The following is a 26,720-nucleotide window of genomic DNA, read 5'->3' on the forward strand; positions in this document are numbered from 1 at the left end:
GATTAGTGCCAGCACTTCTACAAATGACCACCACTTTGAGATATGTGAAGATCACTGGCACTGGGCTATAAATACTGAGAGCAAATACAGTTCAGTGATAATGGCATTTTTCAATTGTACAAAATTTCTACAATTTATGAAGTATATTGTATTAATGTACTTCACTGCAGCTAACACCCACGTGGGTTTAGCTGCTTCTAACCAAACAGAAAAGCTTTCCCACGCTTTGACCAATCAAAGCCAAGCCACTCTGTTTGGTTAAGCCTGTAATTTGTGCCACCTGTTAGGAACAGTCATTTCAACACTAATGCATACTTGCCAACCCCCCCGGAATGTCTGTAAGACTTCCGGATTCCTGGTGGGTCTCCCGGACTAGTGAAGTGGTGCAAAATTCGATCCAAAATATTGCGATTCTCAGTGAATCGCTACATTTGGCCACGTCCCCGTTGTAACATGATGCGTCATTACGTCACAGGGGGCGCGTGCAAAATGACTCAAATTTTGGAGCCCCACCCCCACACACCCACCTCCCCCTGGCAGCTCCCAGACGCCAACTAGAAGAGTTTGGCAACTATGCACTAATGTGTTTTTTAATTTTAACACTATTGAGAGCAAGCCAGAAGAAAGAAGATGACTTCCTTTTAGATCTAGCTGAGCAATAAAGGGGTTAAAGAGGGTGTGTCTTGGTGAGTCTTTATTTAAATAAAGGAATTAGTCACAATGTTGGTGTCTTTATATTACAGGGATTTTTACAGGTGAACTACAGGTCCCAGTGCTGGGCAATGCATGGCAGGGTATTGCTGGTTCTTGTAGTTCTAGAAGTACCAACATGCTATGACGGCCATGGGTATATTGGCTCCTGTAGTCCTGTAAACATCAGCATACCTTAGTGCTTTAGATATGACGTGGATCAAAGTAGGAAACAATTTGATCTATTTTGTACCCATTTCATTACCCCACATCCACTGCACCAGGGGTGTGGTAAGAACCATAGTGCTTTCAGCATAGGGCTGTGTTCTCCTAGGGCATTATTTTTAATTGCTCAGTTCCCGTAGAGAATTAGACCCTGTGCTGAACGGGCTAGGACTGTTTGACATTTTGGCAGATGGATGTTGCGGGTTTACCGGCTATATTATTAGCAGTCCTACCTTTCATAACCTAGTACTGGTAGAGGCTTCTTCGGGGAAATGCACAATGTTCGTTCCCCATCCCCCCCCATTTTACCACTACCATCCTAAGCTATGTACACTAGTTCTGGGAACACCTTTGGGGGAATTGAAAACATTTTTTTTCATTTTTTTTTTATACATTTGCATGGTCCGTTCTGACTATCATCATCTCGCATATCTTACATCAGGGGTCAAGCGCCCACAACAGCTACATCTCCTGACAGGTGTATCTGCTGGTGCCTCCACCTACATGATGCGCAAATTACATGAAATGCCCTTACTGCATTGGGCCTGCATTGAAGTAACCCTTCCCTCCGCTGTTTCACCTCTCTAAGCGTAGAGAGTAGTAAGAGTCTATAGAAGGAGTTATGCTTTGCATTTTTCATGTATATGCGCAGTAGGGAAATGAATATTTTACGTAAATAAAATGGACTTGTACCCTACTCTACATAAAGTCAAAAATATACTTGTTGGTTAATTGGCTGCTATCAAATTGACCCTAGTCTCTGTGTGTGTATGTTAGGGAATTATACTGTAAGCTCTATTGGGGCAGGGACTGATGTGAGTGAGTTCTCTGTACAGCGCTGCGGAATTAGTGGCGCTATATAAATAAATGATGATGATGATTACTTGCAGTCTGCATAAAACCCTGAGAATTATTTTGGGCTGGCGTTGCATTAAATACTTTCGAGACTGCATGTCATTGCTATCCTATTTGACGTGTGGCGGTAACAAGCATGTGCACTTGCGGTCATAGGCTGTAGACTGTCATTGACAGGGTGTAGGCTGTCAATGAAGGATACTTCTTTGCCCCCAATGTGTTTACTGGCAGTAAAACGCAAGTAAATGGAGAAGACAGTGTCCAAATAACATTGACACAACCCAAATGCTCCCAATTGCATGCACAAAATCTAGTGTGTAAGTGGGTCATTGGAAAGAATAAGCGTCATTCCCATGCCTGTAGTAATTGCTGAATGCTGAAGATATGCACACAACAATCTTAGCCTTCTTGTCCTTTCACAAAGAGACTGAAGCATAGGCTTTTATCGACAGGCTATTTTACTTTCGCCTGTTTTATGTTGCCAGACTAAGCTTATCTTTCAACTTATAAAAAATGTACTCCTCTATTTGGGGCGGGAGGAGAGGAGAGTGGGGTGCATAGGATGGTTGAATAGCACACGCTGAACTTACCGCTTTGGAAGACAAATGTTTGCGTGGTGCCCTCCCACCGTGCTTACCATGCTTAACGCGTTCTGCCACTCTGTGCAGACTTATATACAGCCAGAGAGAGTAATCTATGAGGTAGTATTTTCATTGTGAGAAGAAACTGGACATCCAGAGGAAACCCACACAAACATAGAAAGAACAGACAGAACAGACAGAAGAACAGACCTCACACACACACACACACACACACACACACACGGATAGCATCAACGCTCGGAAGCAAACCCAAGGTCCAGCACTGAGAGGCAACACTGTGTTGGACCAGGGCACTTGTATCTCATGTGTCCTTGATCTTTTGCACTAATTGTACTTTGAGGTATATTATTGTTATACTCTTCTGAGCATGTTTTTTTTTACTTGGACTTGCACTATATACCTCTTTTGGCACTAAATAAATCCGCTATGCATAATGTTATACAGAAGTGTCGTTGAAGCAAGTTTTAAGGATTTATTGAATGTGCGCCAAAAATCGTATCAGTTGTGCACTAGTGCTTGCTTATTTTATGATTTTTTTTAGAGACGTTTGCGAGCTAGAAGTGCGCTTAGGTTTGCGCTGTGGCTAAAATGTAAATGTCACATCGAACTCCAACCTCCTACACTTTAGAATCACTCCTCTCTTTAAATAAAAAACTTACATTTAGCCTCATTTAGGCTGGTTATCCACTAGTGTTGCATTTAGCGCCAGTAATATTGCATGCAGTGGCAACAAGAGGCTGCACTTGCATTCGAAGGGAGTCGATGGAGAACACTCCATTGGCCTCACTGTGTTTACTTGTGGTGAATGCAAGTAAACAGAGCATGAAGCATCCAAAAAACAGAACCACAACATAAATGCTGCCTCGTACCAGTGGCTATGGCGTCATTGGTTTGTTGTACATTGGACAAAGCATGAATGCAAAAATATGCTTCTCTGTTGAATGGCAGCTGTAAGGTACTAAACATGTTCCATTAAAAAGTATAACGTGCAGCCCTATCTCCGTCAGTTCAGAGCTGGTGCAAAATTGATGTGTGTTTGTAGAGCAAATGTGGATATTTTCCATTCTACAAAGCAAGGATTACCTATAAAAATGTACTCTCTCCACCCCTTTATCTAATTTCAATAATTCTGCTCCTCAAAAGAAAAACTGGCTTTTGCACTACTCCACAAATCTAGACTCAACAGTACACCTACTCCATACATAGCGAGGAACACCCTTGTTCCTCCCAACTCTTCTATTGGCTTATTGAAACTCCTCCTCCTCCGAAAATGCCACCAGCACTTCCAAGAGCAACATTGGGCCCTTGTGTGGTTGCGTACGCAACCATTATAAAAGCTGGTACTGGGTGCACAACCTAGCAGGCTGTGACCACATGTGCTCTCCCTAGGCTGCAAACATGGCTGTAGTAGAAGCCGGTACTGTGAGTGGAGCCTAGGAGGGGTGTGACCACACAGACTAGTAGGACGCTATTATTCCATACAGTTATTTCCCCCTACCCATATTGTGGCTCATATGGGACTGTAAATGGCCCAGTGCCCTGTTCTGTCCCCACCATCGCTGGACCCCCAACAGAGGAGTATTTAGTATTTCTATACTTCTATACCACAGGCTTCAGCATTGTATTACACTGGCCATTAGAAGCAAGGATAAACGTCAACATCATTAACAGCAGCTCATGTCGGGCGGTGCTCATTGATACAGGTATTCAGTACTTGTCACATCAGCTACTTCTAATTATTTGGGTGTTTGTCCCTGCCACCATACAGCTACTGTAATGCTTCATACTAGTAAAATCTCCAGGTGACAAGCTCCCAGCTATGGACATAACAGATTCCCCAGTGAAAGTACAACATTTCAGCACCGATCATTATAAATATTACTAAATTATATACTTGATTCTTGTTTTTAAACAATGAATGTGCCTAACGGCTGAAGGCTATAAGTTAAATGCGTTGACACAGCCTACATGGTTATGTGCTACACATGTATTTTCAAATTGTACAAAACTGTATTATTCTTCATGTCTTCCACTGTACAATAGCCTTTGGCAAGGTCTAAGCAGGATGTTTTTCTTTGTTGAATTTTGCTGCTGTAGAAAATATGAAGCATTTGTGAACAGACATATATTTTATGCTGTAGTTCTATTGCTGTTGATTATATGGAACATGACTGTTATCGTACTTTATATGCTTAAATATGTACACATGTAACTAGGGGCATAGGACTCATTTACATGGCCCCATGGTAAGGGGGGAGAAGTTCCCTGCTTTGCTCTTCTTAGCATGCATGAGGGCTGGCATAGTAAAGCCCTGTTTGGGCATTCCATTCTGCAACTTGAAGCCCAAACAAGGCTGCAGTGTGTGTGCATTGTGCGTGCACTGGCTCACCGCGCATGCTCGCACGAGAAAAGCAGAGACCTCAGTAATGGGTGGGACAGCACCACCTGGCCCCATAGCTGTTCCACCACTGCATGTAGCTATATATGCAGCTTTGGGATCTATTATCCTAAATGCTTTGGACATAGGGTTATTCTAAGAAATGGTTTTCTGTAAGTTACCGCACTATGCCTAAAATATGCAAAATTTACTAATAAACAATTCCTAACAAAATAAAAAAAAAATTCCTTTTTAATATTCTTTTGTTTTACAGTTATAGGACCAATAGGGGCAATATTCCATTTATATACATGAGCAGCACCTACCACATGACCACTAGGTTTTCAAATGCCCCGCACCAATGCTGACATTGGGGGAGGGGACTAGACATACGCAGCATAGAGCTATTAGGAGGAGAAGTGTTAGATACATGTTAGTAGACAGTGTATATAACACTCTATACCGGCTAGGAAGTGGCTTTTAATAACACTGTTTAAATCTATTTTGGTAATTATAAAGTGAAAAGGGTAGGCATATACTTTAAATGTTAATTGTTATTAAAAACACAATATTGGTTTCAGGTTTTTTTTGGTTATTTTATATAAAAGATATAAAACATGACCAATAGATGCTGTTAATTTAAATAAATAGGCACCCATGTATGGGAAACATTTGGTTTGGAAATAATGGCTTGGTAAAGCCAAATAAGAATTCTGCCAATTCCAATTATTTCGCTACTGGGGGCATCCTACCCTCTGGCTTATTTTTGTTTTATTGGCTGAGAAAGTAATATAGCATCTCCGTGTAGTGGTAATAAATTCAGAAATGCTGTTAAATCAGATTCTCTGTGCAGGTTGGGTTGGAATGGATATTTGTTAAAAAGATAAAGTAAGAGTGTAGTTTACTTATAAAATGGATCTGCTTTTCCCTTTAAGTCACAAGCGATTGGTGGACAAATATGCAAAAGCTGAACCCCGAAAGGCGGTTATCAAATTAAAATCTGCAAGTTGACAATTTTCCATTGCACACTATGGGACATGTAGTTAACTTAACCTGTATTATAACACAGTGTACTCTCAGCTGGTGAAAACCTGCTGACTCTAAATAATAAAATGCATATCTTATGCATTATGTTACACCATGATAAAAAGAGTTTCTTTATAATAATAATAATAATAATAATAATAATAATAATAATAATAAAAATAATAATGATAATAATAATAATCTAATATATAAAAGCCTAGCGGCGTGTGTTAGTGTGTGTGTGTGTGTGTGTGTGTGGAAAAAACTACCGGGTGACAGAGTGCTCAAGCTGCAGCGCCACCTGCTGGGTGGAGTTATATACTACACTGACCTACTAAATTCTTAGCATAATCTAATATATAAAAGCCTAGTGGCGTGTGTGTGTGGCGATGAAGATGACAAGAACCTTTTTAACACCTTAAGTAGCTTGATTTGACTAGAATGCATGAGTATCATGCACGCGTTAACTTGTAATAATAATAATATCTTTTTATTATTATTATTAATATTATTATTATTATTTTTATTATTATTATTCACCAACATATTGTGAAACAAAAGGTCCTACCCAGCTAAGCTTACAATCTAAGAGGTGTGGGTAGACTGAGATACATACAGTATTGGAAAGTTAGCGGAAAAACAAATAAAAAACAAAATGAATAATTTAAAATTTTTGGGCATTAGGTTTATAATACTCTTTTGAATGTTACTAAAACAAACCTAATTTGTCTTGATGTTGAAAGCCATTTAATTCCCATATTTTGTCTTCCCAAAAAATATATACATTTTCTCTGATTTATATATTGAATATAGAAGTTGAATTCCTAAAAAGTATAGCAAAAATATGGCACCCACCTGCACATAAATATAAGATTCTGGATAGTTAATATATCATGTCTCCCAGCATTACTGACTCAAATACCATTACTTTATGGGCCACAGTACAGTACTCGCATGGTCAGGGTGTGCTGGGGGAGGGGGGCATCTGCCCCCTGGGCCAGACCCAGAGTGGGCTACCTTGGGCTGGGTCACTGAGCCACCTGCATATTCATCCTTTAAAATGTTCCCAATAGGCTGCTCTTAAGTTCAGTCTTGTCCCCCGGGTAAAATTTGCCATCCCTCCCCTGAGTACTTGTATGCATATGTACTGTGTATATATTACGATTACATTTTTAATACCGCCACTTCTAAATGTCCACTTCATTTGGACCAGTGAACCAGTGGACAGGCGCGGGCTGCCAGATTTCAGCCCGTGGGGCGCACAGGCGGCCGCATCACGTGTCATGAGACCGGCCCTAAATGCGGTGAAACTGAGTGTCCCGGGGGACCAATGTCCCCCTACCCCCCGGCCCAGTCCGCCCCTGCCAGTGGACCAGTGTATATATATTTTATATATATACTGTGTGTATATATATATATATATATATATATATATGAGGTATATACATATATATATATATATATATATATATATATATATACACACACACATATATATATATATATATATATATATATATATATATATATATTTATATATATATATATATATATATATATATATATATATATATATATATACATATATATATATATATATACATATATATATATATATATATATATATATATATATATATATACACACATATATATAGTGATAAATAGCCCTTTTATTGTATATAATGTAAATGTTATTTTAAGCTTAATGGTCCTTGAAATTGACTTTTGGTGCACTGAGAACCGGGAAAATGACTATTTTACAGGAAAAAATGTCTTTTCATGCTTTTATGAGTCAGCATTAATTTAGATTACGCAACGGCTGTTCCATACAATCTATACTGCCAAGCACTTATACACTGAAAAATTATCCATACACCGAGCATGTTGAAAGCAAAAAAAAGTGCAATGACATGGATTATTTTGTGATAGCTTTCCTGTAATTACAGAAATGTCCAGAAGATAACTGCAATTGTGTCTACAGAAAAAAAAAAAAAATCACAAAGTAATTGATGGTTGAATGTCGCATATAAATGTATCGGATGTGTAAGAGAATATGCCAGACCAGTATATGTTTCAGGGAATGCAGTAAAGATACATTTGGATAATGTCAGGGAAGAGTGAATAACCAAGTAGTCTAATAATAAGCTAACATTAGCGTGACTTGTCACTTATGCAATGTTTGATGTACAGTGTGAATATGACTGTGTGCAGTTGTTAGGTTATATTTATGTGTTTGTATCATACTGTGAATTTTAAAGTGAGCATACTTCAGATTATGAGCTTCAGCTTGCTATATGCAAGGAGGGGTGCACAATACTGTGTCCTACCTCCCAACGTTTTAAGGAAAACCAAATTAGAAGAAACTAAGCCTTGTCCCTGTTCTGCTCAACAGGGCGAAGAGGAGACGTCTGCTTTCTGACAGGCCACATCCTTTTTGCCATTTGTGAATTAGGATAGACCCCCCAAAAATTCGGGATTATTAATATAATTGCAGCATTATAAAAAAGAACACAAAGATGAGAGCACTAAACCTGAATAGAAGTTGTGTTAGATAATAAAGCTGATAATAACATTCACAGGTCTATCTATATCTGTAACAGCCCCCATGCTGTGACATCGGTTGCATGGAGGTTGCCGTGGCAACCGTGCAATGCTTCTGCTCGCAAAGTAACCTTCCTATAGCCTTTAGCAAACTCTGAATGGCTGAAGTTCCCTATAGGAAATATAATGTATAATAGTGTTGTAATTACTCAAAGTGCTAAGGCAGTGAGGAAATACAGGCAGCATATCACTGTCCAGAATGTTTAAGTTACGGAATGGCACAAGGCTATGTGGGGAGCATTAAGAGGTCATTGCATATCATGAGTGTAAGGATGTTATGTTGGCCATGTTACTGTGTATTGTGACCGTTGAGACTGCACTCGTTGGACATAGTGGACAGCATAGGCAAACTGATGGGGGGTCCTAGTGCCTGGAAACCCCCCATCCAAGCCTGAGGCACTGTATAATTGAGGTGGCTGGACCCTGCTCCCGCTTCACACAGCTCTGCTTGAAAAGGGAGAGCTGTATGCACCTAAAAGTAGTGCACACAGCATTGTTGATGTATATTATGGGGATAGGAAGAGTTGGAGAGCAGCCAAGCACTGTCAAAAATTGCAGCCACGCCCCCATGCATACTGGTCATGCCCACTGCCGGCGTGGTGTGGAAACCCCCCTCTACAAATTCTGTGTTTGCCCCTGGACAGTTCAGTCTGATGTGCACAGTATTGACTTTTATGGATACTTGCCTACTCTCCCGAAATGTCCGGGAGACTACCGAATTCCGGGTAGGTCTCCCGGATTCCCGGGAGAGCAGACAATTCTCCCGCATCTTGCCCATTTTGAGCCTCAATGATGCGATTTGTGGGGAATCACATCATTCTGTCCCCGGCCTCCGTGACAAAATGTCAATTTCGTCGCAGCGGCGGGTCCAAAATGACGTATTCGACCTGCCGTGTCCCCTCCTCCGAGATCTCCCGGAGGAAAAAAATTAAAAGTAGGCAAGTACGCTCTTATGCCGTGCCTGTTAGATATTATTTTATTTCATTGCACAGTGCTTTCTCATGCCGTATGTGTTGCAATATTTATTTTTGCACTGTGCACTAAGCATAGTTTTTTGTCATCTTATCTACGACACTCTAAAAGTTCCTTGCCGCAACAAACTGTGCAAGGCTTCGTGTGGATGAAAAATAATTTGAAGTACAGCAGCGTGTGTGTGTGGTCACAGCATCTTTGTGTGTGTGTGTGTGTGTGTGTGTGTGTGTGTGTGTGTGATCACAGCATCTTTGTGTGTGTGTGGTCACAGCATCTTTGTTTATATTACACAGTTTTATTAAATCAGACCCTATAATGGTTGTACGTGACCAAATATAGTCTTGCCTTATGCGCTACTGAACAAACATTTATCAAGTACAGACTTCAGTGCATCTTGTGCCATGAAAAGATAATCTTAGTTCATGTTAATAAAAGGAGCTGCGCGATTATATTGCCGGATAAAGTAACAGGACTATATTCTGTTTAGGTTGGAATGATCATGAGGAGTTCAGACCTACAATATCCCGGCTACTTATGCTGTAGGTTAGTTAGCTTTAAGAAAATACTGTTTTACATAGACATATTTCCCAACGTAAATGGGGAAAAAAAAGCACCTACTATCTGCTCCATATCTCTGCAGCAAAATAAGACACTAATACATTTTCGTCGTAAGTTATTGTGAAAGGTGACACTTGAAAGATTAGCTGCGTTCAGCAATGTGATGGTAGGTAGCAGGTGTCTCAATATTTCTAAACAGCAGTAAGATGAAGTGGCAGGAAGATTCCTTGAAAGTATCCAATCTTTATAGACAGGTTCCATACGGAATTATTTATCAAAACAGACATGACTACAAAAGCAATATAAGGCCAGCATTCCTCCAAGGAGCACAATTTTGCCTGTTATCTTTATATAATAAGGAGCCGTTCAAAACACGTTTACCATATTCTGAGAGTTAGTTTGTCGAAATAGAAAAAAACGTGCCAAGAAATGTATTTTTAAGATAATTCATAGGGTAGATTCATAGATTCACTAAAGCTTCTAAAATGAAAAAAATGTTGCCTATAGCAACCAATCAGATTCTTGTTTACTGTGGACACTCTTTCCTTTTTTAGAAGTTTTATATCATATAGACGGTAACTTCTAATTGTTTTTAGAATTTGAGTTAAAGAATATTTATATATATATAAATATATATGTATATATATATATATATATATATATATATATAGAGATATATATAGAGATATATATATTTATATATATATATATATATATATATATATATATATATATATTGCAGTTGTGAATACATTACCCCGTTAATAGTAAATTAAATAATTGCCATACTTACTCTTTTGTCACAAGCTTTATAGTTTATCATTCAATATATTTTCAATATTACAGACACATTAGGGAAGTAGAAAAGTGTGGTTGAAAGATTTTAATTATTTCTATTTTTTACTTTGTAGGTAGCAGATTAAAGACGTTGAAACCTTTTATTTATCACATCGGGGTTTTTTTTGCAGTGTTATAATTTGACTCCACAAGCAAATATTTTATTTATTAAAAATTTAAATAATTGATGGTGTTTCTTTTTAATTGGAATCTGTTGCACAAATGTATTTCCTCCTAACTAAAGTAAGATAGAGAGGTTGGCATTTATATCTCAGCTGGTGGGTATATAATTCTTTAATGTTTTATGACTTGTGAGATTGTAATATACTGAAAAGGTCACATTAATACCTCTCTAAATTTATTCTGTGATATACTTATTTTTATAATAATATTTGTCGGAATAGTTTCGTTTATGCCTTCCTGCTTTTGTATAATGTTTTATTTACAAGTAGTGAGTTTCTAGGTAACAGTCAGAGGCCCAGAAAAGAGACCCCGACATTTGATTTAGATAAGGGAGGGATTTTGGAAAAACATAATGGGCCTGAGTCATTAAGGAGAGCAATGCATAGAAAAGCAGTAAGTTTGCACCTGGGCAAAACTATATTGCATTGAAGGGGGAGGTAAACTTAAAATGTAGGGACAGATTTTATAGTTGGGGTAGGGGATGTCCTAGATCAGTGATGGCTAACCTGTGACACTCCAGGTGTTGTGAAACTACAAGCCCCAGCATGCTTTGCCAATAGATAACTAACTGATAGCTGGCAAAGCATGCTGGGGCTTGTAGTTTCACAACACCTGGAGTGTCACAGGTTAGCCATCACTGTCCTAGATCAATTTTAAATTTCAATGTAAAAATAAAGCGATCAAGTAATTGTGTGCTAGATGTAAAAACAGCCAGTATTTAACTTACGTGCAAAATAATAAACTAATTTGCGCTCCTTGCATTGTAACATGGTTTGTCCAGGAGCAAACATACTCCTTTATTTGCCTTACTTTCCTTAATGACTCAGGCCCAACGAGAGTGGATATTACCTTCAGCATTGCTTGTCAAGCTTGGGGCTCTCATATGTTTCTGTATAAGCAAGGACAGTCCAGTTATCACAGAACAGTTCTGGTTTGATTGAACAGGTTACTATTGATGACAGCAATTAAAAATGGTAATATATGTGTGTATATTTAAATAACTCAATAAAATTGTGCATTGTGTAATATAACAGTTGTTGAATGGGATACACCGCTGCCTTGGAGATACATTTAATTGATGACCGTGGCATGTATCCCTGGGTTTATTTACTATATTTGGGGCATCGTGTCTCTCATTCTTTTTATCATATGTTTCCTAAGTCATTCTGTGTCTCTTTCCTTTCAGTCTGCTCTCAGTATTCGAGAGGAGTGTTTGCCATCTTTGGACTGTATGACAAGAGATCAGTACACACCCTGACTTCGTTCTGCAGTGCACTGCACATCTCCCTCATCACACCCAGTTTCCCCACAGAAGGTGAAAGCCAGTTTGTCCTGCAGCTAAGGCCATCATTACGGGGAGCTCTATTAAGTTTGCTGGATCACTATGGTTGGAATCATTATGTATTTCTTTACGACACAGACAGGGGTAAGTAGTACACTTTTTACTGTGCCGTTTGAAATATCGCTAGTATTATTTCTATGTCTGTCTAGTCCATAAGTAGGCAACCTGAAAATCTCCTGCTGCTGTGGAACTACTATTCCCAGCATGACATGAAGTAGGTCAGTGGCGCTTCAGCTTTTGTAGAGCTTCAAGTCCCATTGTGTTATTATTAGGCTACCTGGTATTCCCCAACTGTTGTGTTATGAGTATCATTATATTATGCTTATTCTATAAAATATTGTACATATAATTATTGATTATACATGATATAGTAGTATTATTGCCACGTCCAAAAGATCTTAGTTAACCATAGATTATCTATATGTGGCATAGGCAATGCACAACATTGCCTATACTTTCTTATCTCAGTTTTCAGGTTACATTATTACTGTGCTAAAGCTCTTAACTGTTGAATATAATCAGAAATATATAGAGATGAAATGAAAGATTAAGGGGTATATTTACTAAACTGCGGGTTTGAAAAAGTGGAGATGTTGCCTATAGCAACCAATCAGATTCTAGCTGTCATTTTGTAGAATGTACTAAATAAATGATAACTAGGGGCTTGATTCATTAAGGATCTTAACTTAAGAAAGTTCTTATTTCAGTCTCTGGGACAAAACCATGTCACAATGCAAGGGGTGCAAATTAGTATTCTGTTTTGCACATAAGTTAAATACTGACTGTTTTTTCATGTAGCACACAAATATCAACTTTAAATTTCAGTGTTCAAATAAGCTATCAAGTATTTGTGTGCTACATGAAAAAACAGTCAGTATTTAACTTATGTGCAAAACAGAATATTAATTTGCACCCCTTGCATTGTAACATGGTTTTGTCCAGGAGACTGAAATAAGAAGTTTCTTAAGTTAAGATTCTTAATGAATCAAGCCCTATAATATGATTGGTTGCCATAGGCAACATCTCCACTTTTTCAAACCAGCAGTTTAATAAATATACCCACAAGTGTCTTACTAGTACAGAATGAGGCAGCGACAATGCACAGCCTAGTCCTGGGAACACGTGGGTATCTAAACCAGTGAAGTCATTTGTAGACAGTAGATCTATTAGCAACTACATAAGGCCTTTCAAAAATTAAAAGGGTGTAAGAAAAATGTTATAAAACAGAATTGCTAAAGAATTGGACAATTACAATATTATAAACGAGAAGGACAAAACTCCTAAAAAATTAAATAAATCACGCAGCCAGAATGGGAATTTATATGGAATATAAATATAATAAAGGTAATTGTTTCAGAACTCCTTATGAAATACTTGGCTTTTACCACTGAAATTTTATCTCTGGTGTTCCTGGATTTGTTCATCTCTAGTGTATATGTTGTAGGCTTTTAGCTAATGTTGTAGGGTTTTAGCTAATTTTCAGCAGCTTCCAACAGCATCAATAGTCCACTCATAAGAGTATAAATCCAGTCTGGTTGGCTTCAAACCAAAAACTACCATGCTTCCGGTGAGTGCACAATGATACAATAACACAGGTAATTTCAAAATTCCTCTCCACCCCACAGTTCTAGAGACACGCCCTGCTTATAACAGATCAGAACCTAAACCTAGGTGATCAATAACGCAATTAACCAGTACTAGAACACACAGGACTAAGTCCTGGGATAAGGATACTCCTCTTCCCACTTCCCAGACTCTTACTAGTCACGTTCTCACACTGCATTAAATAAAAGGCTTAACAGGAAATTGTGCATAAAAATAGTCATCATTTTGTTTTCATTTTAAATTTGTTTGGGATACAGGAGAATGAAATTGGTACAATAAGGTGCAGCCTGCCCAGACTACATGCCTTAGCCATAATCTCCAGTCTACATAACTACCAACTGTGAAGCCTTAATGCCTCTTAGGTGTTACAGTGTTCTGCTCATAAAATGTGTCTCTATTATGTAATATGAAGGGTCTTACATAAGGGAGTCTATGTGAATGCTATATTCCCAGCACAATGTCCATCTGTGTGTTGAGATCTGTACAGACAGCCCTGCTAAGCATAGGGATGGATGACTTCTACAATAGCTGCATGTTCTGTAAAGTTTTCAAGTTGTTTCCTTGAGGTCTACCTATGCAGACTAATGAACCACAAGCATTTTTTTCTGCGATGTTTAAACAAAGGGGCAACTTTTTTATCGCCCGTGTCAATTTTAATTAGCTTAACTGTGAAAATCAAATCCCCAGCATGCCGCTTACAAAGTATACTGGTATTTGTAGTTCTACAAGAGCTTGAGAGGGTCTCAGGTTGCCCGTCAGTGGCATAAAACATGGAGTGTACATCAACAATGTATCTGTCGTTACATTAAAAAGTGATATATGAGCTCCAGTTGCAACAAATGTATGGATAATGTTTTACTGAACATCTGGCGAAAAATTAAGTAATGGTAAACCCCCAATAACAGTAATATTTAATATAGTTCAACACAGCAGCAAATACATAATCTGTGAACATACATTTCTGGTTTAGCAGATAGCTAGTACAGGGGGTTTCTTAAATCCTGTTGTTAACAGTGAAATAACAGGGAGTTATGAATCTAACAGCTGCATTGATTTACCCATATTTGCCAACCTTTAAAAAGTTCATTCCAGGAGATCCCGGGCAGGGGGTGTGGTTGAAGGGCGGGAGGGGCGCGGCCAATCGTAACAATTTTGCCCCGCCTCCTGCGACAAAATGTTTTGTCGCGGGGGCTGGGCCAAAATGATGCGATTCACAGCAAATCGCGTCATTTTGACGAGCAAGTTACCATATGTGGAATACTTGCCTGCTCTCCCAGGAGTCCGGGAGACCTACCCGAATTTCGTGAGTCTCCCGGACATTCCAGGAGGGTTGGCAAGTATGGATTTACCCTATCAGAAGAACCAATGCATATGCATGCTACAAGCCCAACTTTGCGTTGCAATACAAAGGGATGCATTTTTTTGCATATAAGGAAAATACTGTCTGCTTTTGAATGTACCACACACATACTGGCCAGCTTTATTCTTAGACTGTAATTTAGAGTTGAGCCAGGAAACACCCCCCTTGCAACGCTATATATGTCCGTACATTTTAGACCCATGCAGGGCAACGCTGTTATGCTGGAGTTGTTCCTAACTCTAATTGATGCTCTATGTCCTTCAAATCGATAATGATAGAGAAACAGTTTAAGCAGCATTTGGTAATTCACTGCGGTACCATTTAAATTACAGGAATAATGGCTACTGATAAACAGCTACATGGATTAGAGGGGTAAAATAGAACATGGATATTAGTTTGAATGATTTACAATATACTAGGTTCTCTCTACCCATGGGAAATATCCACCTAATAACTGCAGAAATTGCTCCTTTACTAATGTTATCCCTTTGATTTTCTGGAATGTATGTTCTGGTTATGTGTGTAAATTTTAGATGTCTCTAGAGATAGGTGATTACTATGTCAATAACATGATGAAAGAGATCTTGTTAATTGTCTGTTTCACTGGCTTTCCTTACGTTAATACCTTTAACAGGCATGGGTTTGTAGTTGCAGATTGTTTTGTACACAAAATAATAAGAATTATAGGAAACTTTTATTGTGAAATTGCTTTTGAAAGTGGTTTAACTAGAAGTAACAGAGCCGCAAAGCAACATTTTCAAGGGTTCCAACACCTCTAAGCCATTCCCTCTTTAGTAATGCATTTAATTTATACCAGACCTGGCCGACCTGCGGCTCTCCAGGTGTTGTGGAACTACAAGCCCCAGCATGCTTTGCCAGGAGATAGGAAGCCTATAGCTGGCAGGACATTCTGGGACTTGCAGTTTCACGACACCTGGAGAGCCACAAGTTGTCCAGGCCTGACACTATTGGCCATGTCCACAATTACATCCCTTTCGGTGATATCATGCCTATGTCTTACTTAATGTCTTCCAGTCTCATGCTAGGCCACATCATTTAACGTGAACCAATCACCATTTAAATATCAAAGTACTGATGTGCATAGAATGTTAGTACATTCAAAGCTTTAGATAACAGTGTATCCAGTGTATAATGAAACATCATACCACTATGTGAACTTGCTCTATCCCATAAAAAGTTGAATGGATGAAGTTTGTTTCATACAAAGGTACTTTTCACGCCACAATTTTCCTACCTCACATCATTACTCTGTACTGTTGTCCATGCTCCTTCCACTATCTCTCGGTCTATTGGTTCTTGCTGGCCTCCATTCCCCTCCTCATATCCTGATACTATCCCTGTCACATGCAGACCTGTCCTCACTAATACCCCATTCATACTGCACCAAAATCCTGGGTTTTTCCCGGGTCGAGTACAAACTCGAACTCTTGGTGCAGTATGAATGGTACAAGTCAAAAATCCCGGGTCTAAAAACCTGGGTCTTCAACCCGGGATTTATCGAGGGGTAATTCCCGGGTCGGACCCGGGTTGCCTGCACTATGAATGGAAAAACCCGGGTTTTTCAACCCAGGTTGCACAGAAAACAAGATGATTGGCTGTCTGCCTGTCAGTGAATCATGAAGAACTGTGGGGCAATGGTGAGGGGTATGTTTTATAGTACAGATATGTGTGCAGCATATGTCACAGTGATTCTACTGTGCTGTGTACATACATTTTTTGGAACTGAAGGTGACCTCTCAGTTTTCTTTATTCTTTATTAACAGGGGAAAGAGTAAAATGTAGTAATTGGGTTTGGATTGTGAGAAAATTAAGAACATCAACCAGAATAGAGCTACAAGTACACTAAATTTGGAATATAAGTAGTATATAAAGGTCATCAACAATTAAAGGTCATTTAGCCAGTCCCTGCAGCTGTATAATGCTCATTCTTCAGCCACAGAGGGGTCACAAAGAAGAAAGCTCAATGTACATGTCAAGTTGCTGCCTCGTTTTATTACCATAGAGTAAAATTAAATTCTAAGCACCAATAGTTATTATCCCTGCACCTTTAAATCACAATATCTTGGTACACACCTTCTTACCATACCTTTTTGTAAATATTGTGCAGGAATCCGAATGATAAGTTCAGTCGCTGAGTGATGAAGAAAGGTACTTAGATCCCAAATACTATACACATTATTATATTGATTGCGTGAATCATCACTTCCCCAGATTATGAGACATATAAATGCTGTGTTCCAGCATTAACCAGTCACCTTTCAATGACATCACCATTTTTCAGCCACTGAAAACTGCTCTGGTGATGACTCCCACAAATTGCCAGGACACAGACTTGTGCAGTATGAATGGGGTCAACTCGGGAAATTCCCGGGTCCGAGGTGCAGTATGAATGGTGTTTCTGAGCTGGGACGCTCCGAGACCCTGCAAAAACCCGGCTTCAAAAACCCGGGATATTGCAGGGGCGGCAGTATGAAAGCGGTATAACACAATCCCACAAGTGGACAGGTCACTGCCTCCTACAAGATCAGCTGCTGCTGTCACCATCCCATGATCTGATCAGGTTGTTCTATGCCCTCCCATTTCAAAACTAAGTATACAATCTGGACATAAATATCGATTATAATAAAATGTAATTCCATAATTATTTTACAGGATAAATTCAAGGCACGATCCCACAATGTCTCTGAATGATAGAACTTTATGTTCTAACCAGGTAGTCCACTGCAACTAGCAGTTGAACTAGTTTAACTAGTTCCAACTATCAGTCAACAACTAGCCTTTGATTTGGTATAAATATGATTATATGGGAGCTGGGTTGTAAATCTTTGGAAAGGATGTTCCATTAAAGAGTCTTTTAGTACTGTCAGCAGCATTAGCAGAGAAGAGGTTACAATCTATTGATTGATACTTTAGTACTATAGCTAAAGGTCTGCTTCCAATGCTAAGCTTACAGAGGGGGGACAAACCCACAGCATAAATGGAGAACCTCTTGGTAACATTAATGCATGTTCTTATATTTAATGATAAAAACGATTTTTAAATATACTTTTTTAAAAAAATCATCATTTAGTGCCCCATTGACATTATCAGTTCCTAGTGAACTGATAAGTTGTATTTTAGTGATTATTGATTTTGCACAATAGCTCAGTATGATTTTCTAATGCCACACAATACATTTGTCTAGACTGCAGATATTGCTGTTTCAGTTCTATGAAATAAAGGCAGACCCAGAACAGGATCATCTGTGGAGCCAATAGCACATCCAGGCTAGCTAATTAAAATATGTATTTTACAAATGTGTTGATGAACCCTGAACGATAGATCATACTACATAGACGTGTCTTAGTCATTGGAGACTGTCTGGCAATGTTTTTTTGAAAAGAGAGGTAAAATACCTTTAAAAGAACACAGTTTTGCATAATAAATCTTTATTAGCATAGGACATGATTGACATCACAGAAACCAAATAGCCTGAAAGGATAATAGAACTGATTAATAAATATTTTCATAGTCTTTGCATTCATAACGTCTATAAAATGGTAAGCGAGAACCTTTTGCCCTAGTCTTCTGGGAACAAATCTGCAGCCGGCAACGAGCACCTCAGGAATACAATTCAGCACTTCTTTATCTAGAATGATTTATGTGTAAGAATATTTTTCAAAAGGTTATGTGTCAGCTATATACCAGATGGTAACATTTTTGATCATCATTTAACATTGTTGAAAAGCAGCTGGACAAATGGGCACAGAAGCTGCGAGGCTCACACATAAAGTGATGTATGTAATCGCGGTGCAACAGAATTAGTGTAATGATGGAATAATGTTTATCTGTACAAATGATATTATCTGAATGTACTAACTGGCTGCCAGCGGTGAGGGCTACATTACTTCTGTAGCTAAAACAGTTTAAGTAAATATGAAATATAGACTTGGCTGATGGTGTAATGTAGCGAGTAGGGAGTCCCGTCCCTGAGGCAGCATTTGCAGCACCTCCTCCACATACCCAACACCATTCCTCCCTTTCCTTATCCTGTCCATGTGCTGCAGGTTACTGGATCAATGGTTGCAGGAGGGAGAGCAGTGTGACACCAATCACCGCCTGCTCTTTCCTGCAGTCACTGAGTTACCAGCATGATGACTGGCAGTGTCCTTTCCCTCCTGTAGCTCCTCTGCTCATGGGAGTAGCAGCCCTAGTGCAAAGAGGATAGTGTAGAGTGAAGATCATGGTAATACAAATAATTTAATTAAAGAAAATTGAATATTCAACACTTTAACAGCTGCCCAATGTAGATCAATGTTTTGTTGCACTTGGTCTTAACACAGTAGGTGAAGGATTAGATCCTGGATATGCAACAGGAGAGCACCCTGCTGCTCGTATGCTGAGCTAGAGCTGGGTTGTCACTCACAGCCTCTGGATTAAGAAGCTGTTGATATCCCCCATGGTGAGTATAAGTTCCACATTGGGACTTTCTACGGCATCCCGGTGACTTCAATTATATAACTACCTGCAGAGAGGGACATAGCAGAGGGACACAATCTGTATATATAATCACCTGTATTAGGGACCTGCTGCTAGCTGTCATGCCAACTATTATTAGATCACAGTTATAAATAGTCTTACAATGCTGTGGTACATGGGAAAGATGGATCAGTTCCCTCTGCATTAAGAAATATAAGGTATCCAATATGATGGTTATCCATAATCAAACAGGACCTTCAGGTATAACAAATAAAGGAAATGCGTTGTGATCTGAAGCCGGGAACTGTCTTGTGTTTCTCCTTTCTACCCTGTTGGGCTCTTAGAGCTCTGTGAGGAGCTAAAGGCAGCTTGTGGGACTATTATTCTTCCCGCAGCAAAGAATTAGAATGATTTACAAGTTGTCTCTCGGGTTCAAAGTAACAGAGGGAGCTCCCAGTGTGGACACCGCCCTATTTGCTACACATAAAAGACATGTTTAATAAAGGACGTGTTGTCCAAAAGTGGACAACCACAGTAGACAGGAAAGTCACTGCTTGTAACCAGGGTTGTACCAAGCACGTTTGACACCTAAAATTAAAAAAAAACACTAAAGGCACAAACTGAAAAGAAGAATGTGACTGTGTTTGCGGAGGTGGTCATCAACCTTTGCCAGGAGACAAATTGATCCTGCTCTTACAATTTGCATATGACTGTTAAAGAAAGGAAATACAGTTTTGGAAGCACAGAGTTAGGTGAGTCAAAGAAGTCTAGAGGCTTTACCAGGACCTGAAACAGACATTTGTTGGCCCCATAGCAAGATTTTGAAAGGATCACCATGTACCACCAAAAGGTGAAAAAACATATATACACATAAGGCGCGAGATGTGGACCCCACTGTAACTGCCCCTTTATCTACTATGGTAGGTACACCTCTGGGCTCTACCTTTCTATGAAACTGATTTAAGGTATACAGATAAATAGGTAGCAGGGTCAGTGCTGGGAGCTCTAAACTATTTTGACTTTGTGTATTGAGCTCTCTTTAGCAGCAGTGGTGGAACTACCATTGGTGCGGAAGGTGCCATGCACGGCAGATGCTGAGGGCTGGGGGCTCTGGTCCCTCTCCCCGCCTACCTGCACCGGGGCCCACAGCTCGTTAGTTCCCCCTCTGTCTAGCAGTTATATTATTTATGGATTCATGTTATCATTTCTATTTGAAATAGTAGGAAGTACATATATTTAATAACATTTATTTATACATCACTAGCATAGTCTATAGCTCTTTACAAATGGGAACAAAAACAGTAATAAAACAAAATTGGGTATTATCCATTAGACCAAGAGGTAAGATGGCATTTTTTAAAAGTTTCAAATGTTGATGAGTGTTGTGGCTAATAGTACAATATTGAGTACTTCAGTGTACTTTTTAATTCAAAGATTATGTATGTCAGTCATCACTAGAGTAACAGTGACATAGCTGTTGAGGTTGAAAAAAGACACCAGTCCATCAAGTTCAACCTATTTTGGATCTCTCTTACATTTGAAACTGATCCAGATAAAGCAACCGTGAGCCTGTTTCAATCGGGAAAAATCCCTCCTAAACCAACATTGCAGTCCTATTTCTCCCTGGATCCACTACCTTCCTTCAATTTATTTAACAGTCGTAACCCTGGATACCCTTTATCGATAAAAATTTGTCCAATCCTTTCTTAAACATATCTATTGAATCTGCCATTACAACCTACCCTGGCAGTGAATTCCATATCTTGACTGCCCTTACTGTAAAGAATCCCTTCCTTTGCTGGTTGTGAAACTTCCTCTCCTCTAACCTTAGGGGGTGACCGCATGTCCTATGTACATGTACGACAAACATGGTTCTTGAATAGGCTGCATCTCCTATACATGGCCTATGTTAGTCCACCTTTTCTTTGCCCCGTTCTTCCTTTTCCCTCCTCCAATCCGCCTCTCAGGCACAGCTGCCATCAGAAAGTGCAGGGCCCTGGACAAATGTACCAGACAGGGCTCCCCTCTTTCACCCCACCTTCATTTTTAAATTATTCTCTACCCAGTATTTGTCTTCCCGCCATTCTCTACAGTCACCTCCCCCCCATCCACGGTTCAATCTAACCCCTGCAGTAGTTTACTTACCTCTCTGCGTTTTCTTGCTGTCTCCTTTCGGCTCCTCTCTATTCACAGTGCTGTAATGTTCTTAATTAATCTCTGTCCGGTAGCCTAGCACCTGGGGGCTGGGACCGGAGCCAATAGAGGCAACTGTGGGTCCCCGGCATTTTGAGAGTGGAGACAGACATGCTGCCAACAAGGGAGCTGCATACTTAATTACACTCAGAGGTCTCTCCCCACACCAACTCTCACATCTCAGGCGCAGCTACTGCCTAGAAATGGCAAACGCTACGTTCCTTAATTCACTGCGGAGGCCCCCGCCCTTAATAAATTTGTTTGGGCCCAGGGCTGGTGGGGCCCCACTCTGCTGCTGGGCCCCATACAGATGTTCTTCCTGTATCCCCCTGATGACGGCCCTGCTCTCAAGTCATAGACAGTCGTAAGTGTCAGTTGTGTTCAGAAATGAATTACATGCAGTTGTGTCCATTGGTATAATGTCCATTTTTGAGCATGCGCAGAGCTATTTCATACAAGATATGCTACGCAAAAGGACGTACGTCTGATCACGAATCAGGCCCATAGTCTCCAATTAGGATAAAATCTAAAATTTTTGAGGAACAGGCTGCAATATCTAGACAACTACTATATTAAAGCGTGTGTGACCAGTATAATGAAAGCTGATATCTGATTAGTTGCTCTGGGATTCAATACATCATTGCTCATTGCCCCATGTGAATAAACTCTTATGTTTCACTTCCCGTAACCTGTTCTACTATACTCATAATATAAGCTTGTCATGTTTGCTTATTTAGAAAATTAAAGCATAATGCAGATTCATCTCCCAGACTTTGCTGCCTGTTTACCAAGTTCATAACAGCAAAGAATCCCTTGAAAACAGCAGTCCTCGGAGTATAATCGCAATATTAAGTACCGTTGTGGTTTATAACTATAGGATCGCAGCAGATATCGGAGATATCATACGTAAATCTATGGGGGCTGCTATTTTCCGAGATTTACCAAGTTCCGAAATCAAAGATTTTCCAATGGCTATCCGTATCCAAAGATATTGTTAGTCTTTGAAGCCTATGGGGAGAACATTGCAGTAAAGTGACCTCGGATCTCTCACCGCAGCTTACCTGCTCTCCTCTCCGGTCACTATCGCAAATATGTCTCTTAGGTCACACATGCACAAAGCAACTTTGTTGTAGTGACCGGAGAGAAGAGAGAGACAACGGGACTTTAAAGGTTAGTGAGATCATCAGCTGGACAGCCTCTTATTGGATGCTCTGTCCCAGGATGCTTTTTATTAAATGGGGCCAAAAAAGCACCTATCATCACAGTGATGACAGATAATAATTAACAGAGTAATAAATATGCCCCTTTGTCTATTGTATTATATGTACCAGACATCCAAAAAATAATAATTTCTACTTTAAAAGAAAAAAATTAATATATATCGCATTTCCAATCACATCTCAGCAAATAAAATATGGAGATTTGTATGAAATCTAGAGTGAATAACAGGAGGAACCTGTGGTGACAGAATAATCCATCAATAAAGAGGGATAAAAATGGCAATGTTTTATAACCGTGAAGAGAAAAAAAAAATATCAAGATATTCAAGGTCAGTACATAGCTCTTTCAGCTGAACTTTTCACCCGATGGTGCTGTGCAGATGACAAGAACAGAGGCAGCGAGATAAGAGATTCTAGTTAAGGTTTATCTTCTTGTCTTTATTTTCCAATGTCAACAAGTACAGTGTTTAAAGGAAAAAAAAACATTGATAACTCTTTTATCATTATACATCTATAAAAAGACCACATTACTGAGTTAAACACACATGACATTGCAAAGGGTACAATTTGACTGTAATATAGGGATGAGCGCACTCGGATTTATGAAATCCGAGCCCACCCGAACGTTGCGGATCCGAGTCGGATCCGAGACAGATCCGGGTATTGGCGCCAAATTCAAATGTGAAACTGAGGCTCTGACTCATAATCCCGTTGTCGGATCTCGCGATACTCGGATCCTATAAATTCCCCGCTAGTCGCCGCCATCTTCACTCGGGCATTGATCAGGGTAGAGGGAGGGTGTCTTAGGTGGTCCTCTGTCCTGGTAGATCTCGTGCTGTGCTGTTTAGTTCTGTGCTGTGCTGTTTAGTTCTGTGCTGTGCTGTGCTGTGCTGTGCTGTGCTGTGTTCTGCAGTATCAGTCCAGTGGTGCTGTGTGCTGTGCTCTGTCCTTCTGAGGTCAGTGGTGCTGCTGGGTCCTGTGCTGTGTCCTGTTCAGTCCAGTGGTGCTGTGTCCTGTGCTCTGTGCTTCTAAGGGCATAGTTATTTCCCCAATATTCCCCTGTGTTTAAAAAAATAAAAAAAAGTTTTTTTAAAAAATACCAAAAACTACTTAAATTTATTTTAATTACCACAAAATTTGCACAACCAATCCTGCAGTATAAGCCCATTGGTACTGCAATATTACCAAGTTCACACATTCAGCAGTAAAAGTCCAGTGGTACTGCAATATTACAAAGTTTACACATTCTGCAGTATCAGTCCAGTGGTGCTGTGTCCTGTGCTCTGTCTGTGCTTCTAAGGGCATAGTTATTTCCCCATTATTCCCAAGTTTTTAAAAAATAAAAAAAAAGTAAAAAAAAATAAAAAATTTAAAAAAAAAAAAAATATATAATAATTATAACCAAATTTGCAAAACCAATCCAGCAGTATAAGTCCATTGGTACTGCAATATTACAAAGTTCACACATTCTGCAGTATCAGTCCAGTGGTGCTGTGTCCTGTGCTCTGTCCTGCTGAGGTCCGTAGTGCTGCTGGGTCCTGTGCCGTGTCCTGTTCAGTCCAGTGGTGCTGTGTCCTGTGCTCTGTGCTTCTAAGGGCATAGTTATTTCCCCATTATTCCCAAGTTTTTAAAAAATAAAAAAAAGTAAAAAAAAATAAAAAATTAAAAAATAAATAAATAAATATAATAATTATAACCAAATTTGCAAAACCAATCCAGCAGTATAAGTCCATTGGTACTGCAATATTACAAAGTTCACACATTCTGCAGTATCAGACCAGTGGTGCTGTGTCCTGTGCTCTGTCCTGCTGAGTTCCGTAGTGCTGCTGGGTCCTGTGCCGTGTCCTGTTCAGTCCAGTGGTGCTGTGTCCTGTGCTCTGTGCTTCTAAGGGCATAGTTATTTCCCCACTATTCCCAAGTTTTTTAAAAATAAAAAAAAAGTAAAAAAAAAATAAAAAATTTAAAAAAAAAAAAATATATAATAATTATAACCAAATTTGCAAAACCAATCCAGCAGTATAAGTCCATTGGTACTGCAATATTACCAAGTTCACACATTCTGCAGTATCTTGTGCTACATATAATGGAGACCAAAAATTTAGAGGATAAAGTAGGGAAAGATCAAGACCCACTTCCTCCTAATGCTGAAGCTGCTGCCACTAGTCATGACATAGACGATGAAATGCCATCAACGTCGTCTTCCAAGCCCGATGCCCAATCTCGTAGTACCGGGCATGTAAAATCCAAAAAGCCCAAGTTAAGAAAAAGTAGCAAAAAGAGAAACTTAAAATCATCTGAGGAGAAACGTAAAGTTGCCAATATGCCATTTACGACACGGAGTGGCAAGGAACGGCTTAGGCCCTGGCCCGTGTTCATGACTAGTGGTTCAGCTTCACCCACGGATCTTAGCCCTCCTCCTCCTCCCCCCCCCTACAAAAAATTGAAGAGAGTTATGCTGTCAGCAACAAAACAGCAAACAACTCTGCCTTCTAAAGAGAAATTATCACAAATCCACAAGGCGAGTCCAAGGATGTTGGTGGTTGTCAAGCCTGACCTTCCCATCACTGTACGGGAAGAGGTGGCTCGGGAGGAGGCTATTGATGATGTAGCTGGCGCTGTGGAGGAACTTGATGATGAGGATGGTGATGTGGTTATTGTAAATGAGGCACCAGGGTGGGAAACAGCTGATGTCCATGGGATGAAAAAGCCCATCGTCATGCCTGGTCAGAAGACCAAAAAATGCACCTCTTCGGTCTGGAGTTATTTTTATCCAAATCCAGACAACCAATGTATGGCCATATGTAGCTTATGTAAAGCTCAAATAAGCAGGGGTAAGGATCTTGCCCACCTAGGAACATCCTCCCTTATACGTCACCTGAATAACCTTCATAGTTCAGTGGTTAGTTCAGGAACTGGGGCTAGGACCCTCATCGGTACAGGGACACCTAAATCCCGTGGTCCAGTTGGATACACACCAGCAACACCCTCCTCGTCAACTTCCTCCACAATCTCCATCAGATTCAGTCCTGCAGCCCAAGTCAGCAGCCAGACTGAGTCCTCCTCAATACGGGATTCATCCGAGGAATCCTGCAGCGGTACGCCTACTACTGCCACTGCTGCTGTTGCTGCTGTTAGTCGGTCATCTTCCCAGAGGGGAAGTCGTAAGACTGCTAAGTCTTTCACAAAACAATTGACCGTCCAACAGTCGTTTGCCATGACCACAAAATACGATAGTAGTCACCCTATTGCAAAGCGTATAACTGCGGCTGTAACTGCAATGTTGGTGTTAGACGTGCGCCCGGTGTCCGCCATCAGTGGAGTGGGATTTAGAGGGTTGATGGAGGTATTGTGTCCCCGGTACCAAATCCCCTCGAGATTCCACTTCACTAGGCAGGCGATACCAAAAATGTACAGAGAAGTACGATCAAGTGTCCTCAGTGCTCTTAAAAATGCGGTTGTACCCACTGTCCACTTAACCACGGACATGTGGACAAGTGGTTCTGGGCAAACGAAGGACTATATGACTGTGACAGCCCACTGGGTAGATGCATCCCCTTCCGCAGCAACAGCAACAGCTGCATCAGTAGCAGCA

The 26,720-nt window shown here is 39.9% G+C and overlaps 1 protein-coding gene across 8 annotated transcripts in view; it reads left to right on the forward strand.

The window, feature by feature from the left end:
* Positions 1-26,720, forward strand: part of GRIA4 (glutamate ionotropic receptor AMPA type subunit 4) — a 294,843-nt gene that overhangs the window by 73,771 nt on the left and 194,352 nt on the right. For all 8 annotated transcript variants that reach the window (XR_012688574.1, XM_075198808.1, XM_075198805.1 and 5 more), the window contains exon 3: positions 12,116-12,355. Coding sequence is in view for 7 of the 8 variants with exons in the window: in XM_075198808.1 (XP_075054909.1) it covers positions 12,116-12,355 (240 nt within the window). In the remaining variant the exon portion in view is untranslated. The remainder of the gene's footprint in view (positions 1-12,115; positions 12,356-26,720) is intronic.

This window comes from Mixophyes fleayi, chromosome 2, assembly GCF_038048845.1.
Source record: "Mixophyes fleayi isolate aMixFle1 chromosome 2, aMixFle1.hap1, whole genome shotgun sequence".
In the NCBI taxonomy this organism is placed as follows: domain Eukaryota; kingdom Metazoa; phylum Chordata; class Amphibia; order Anura; family Limnodynastidae; genus Mixophyes; species Mixophyes fleayi.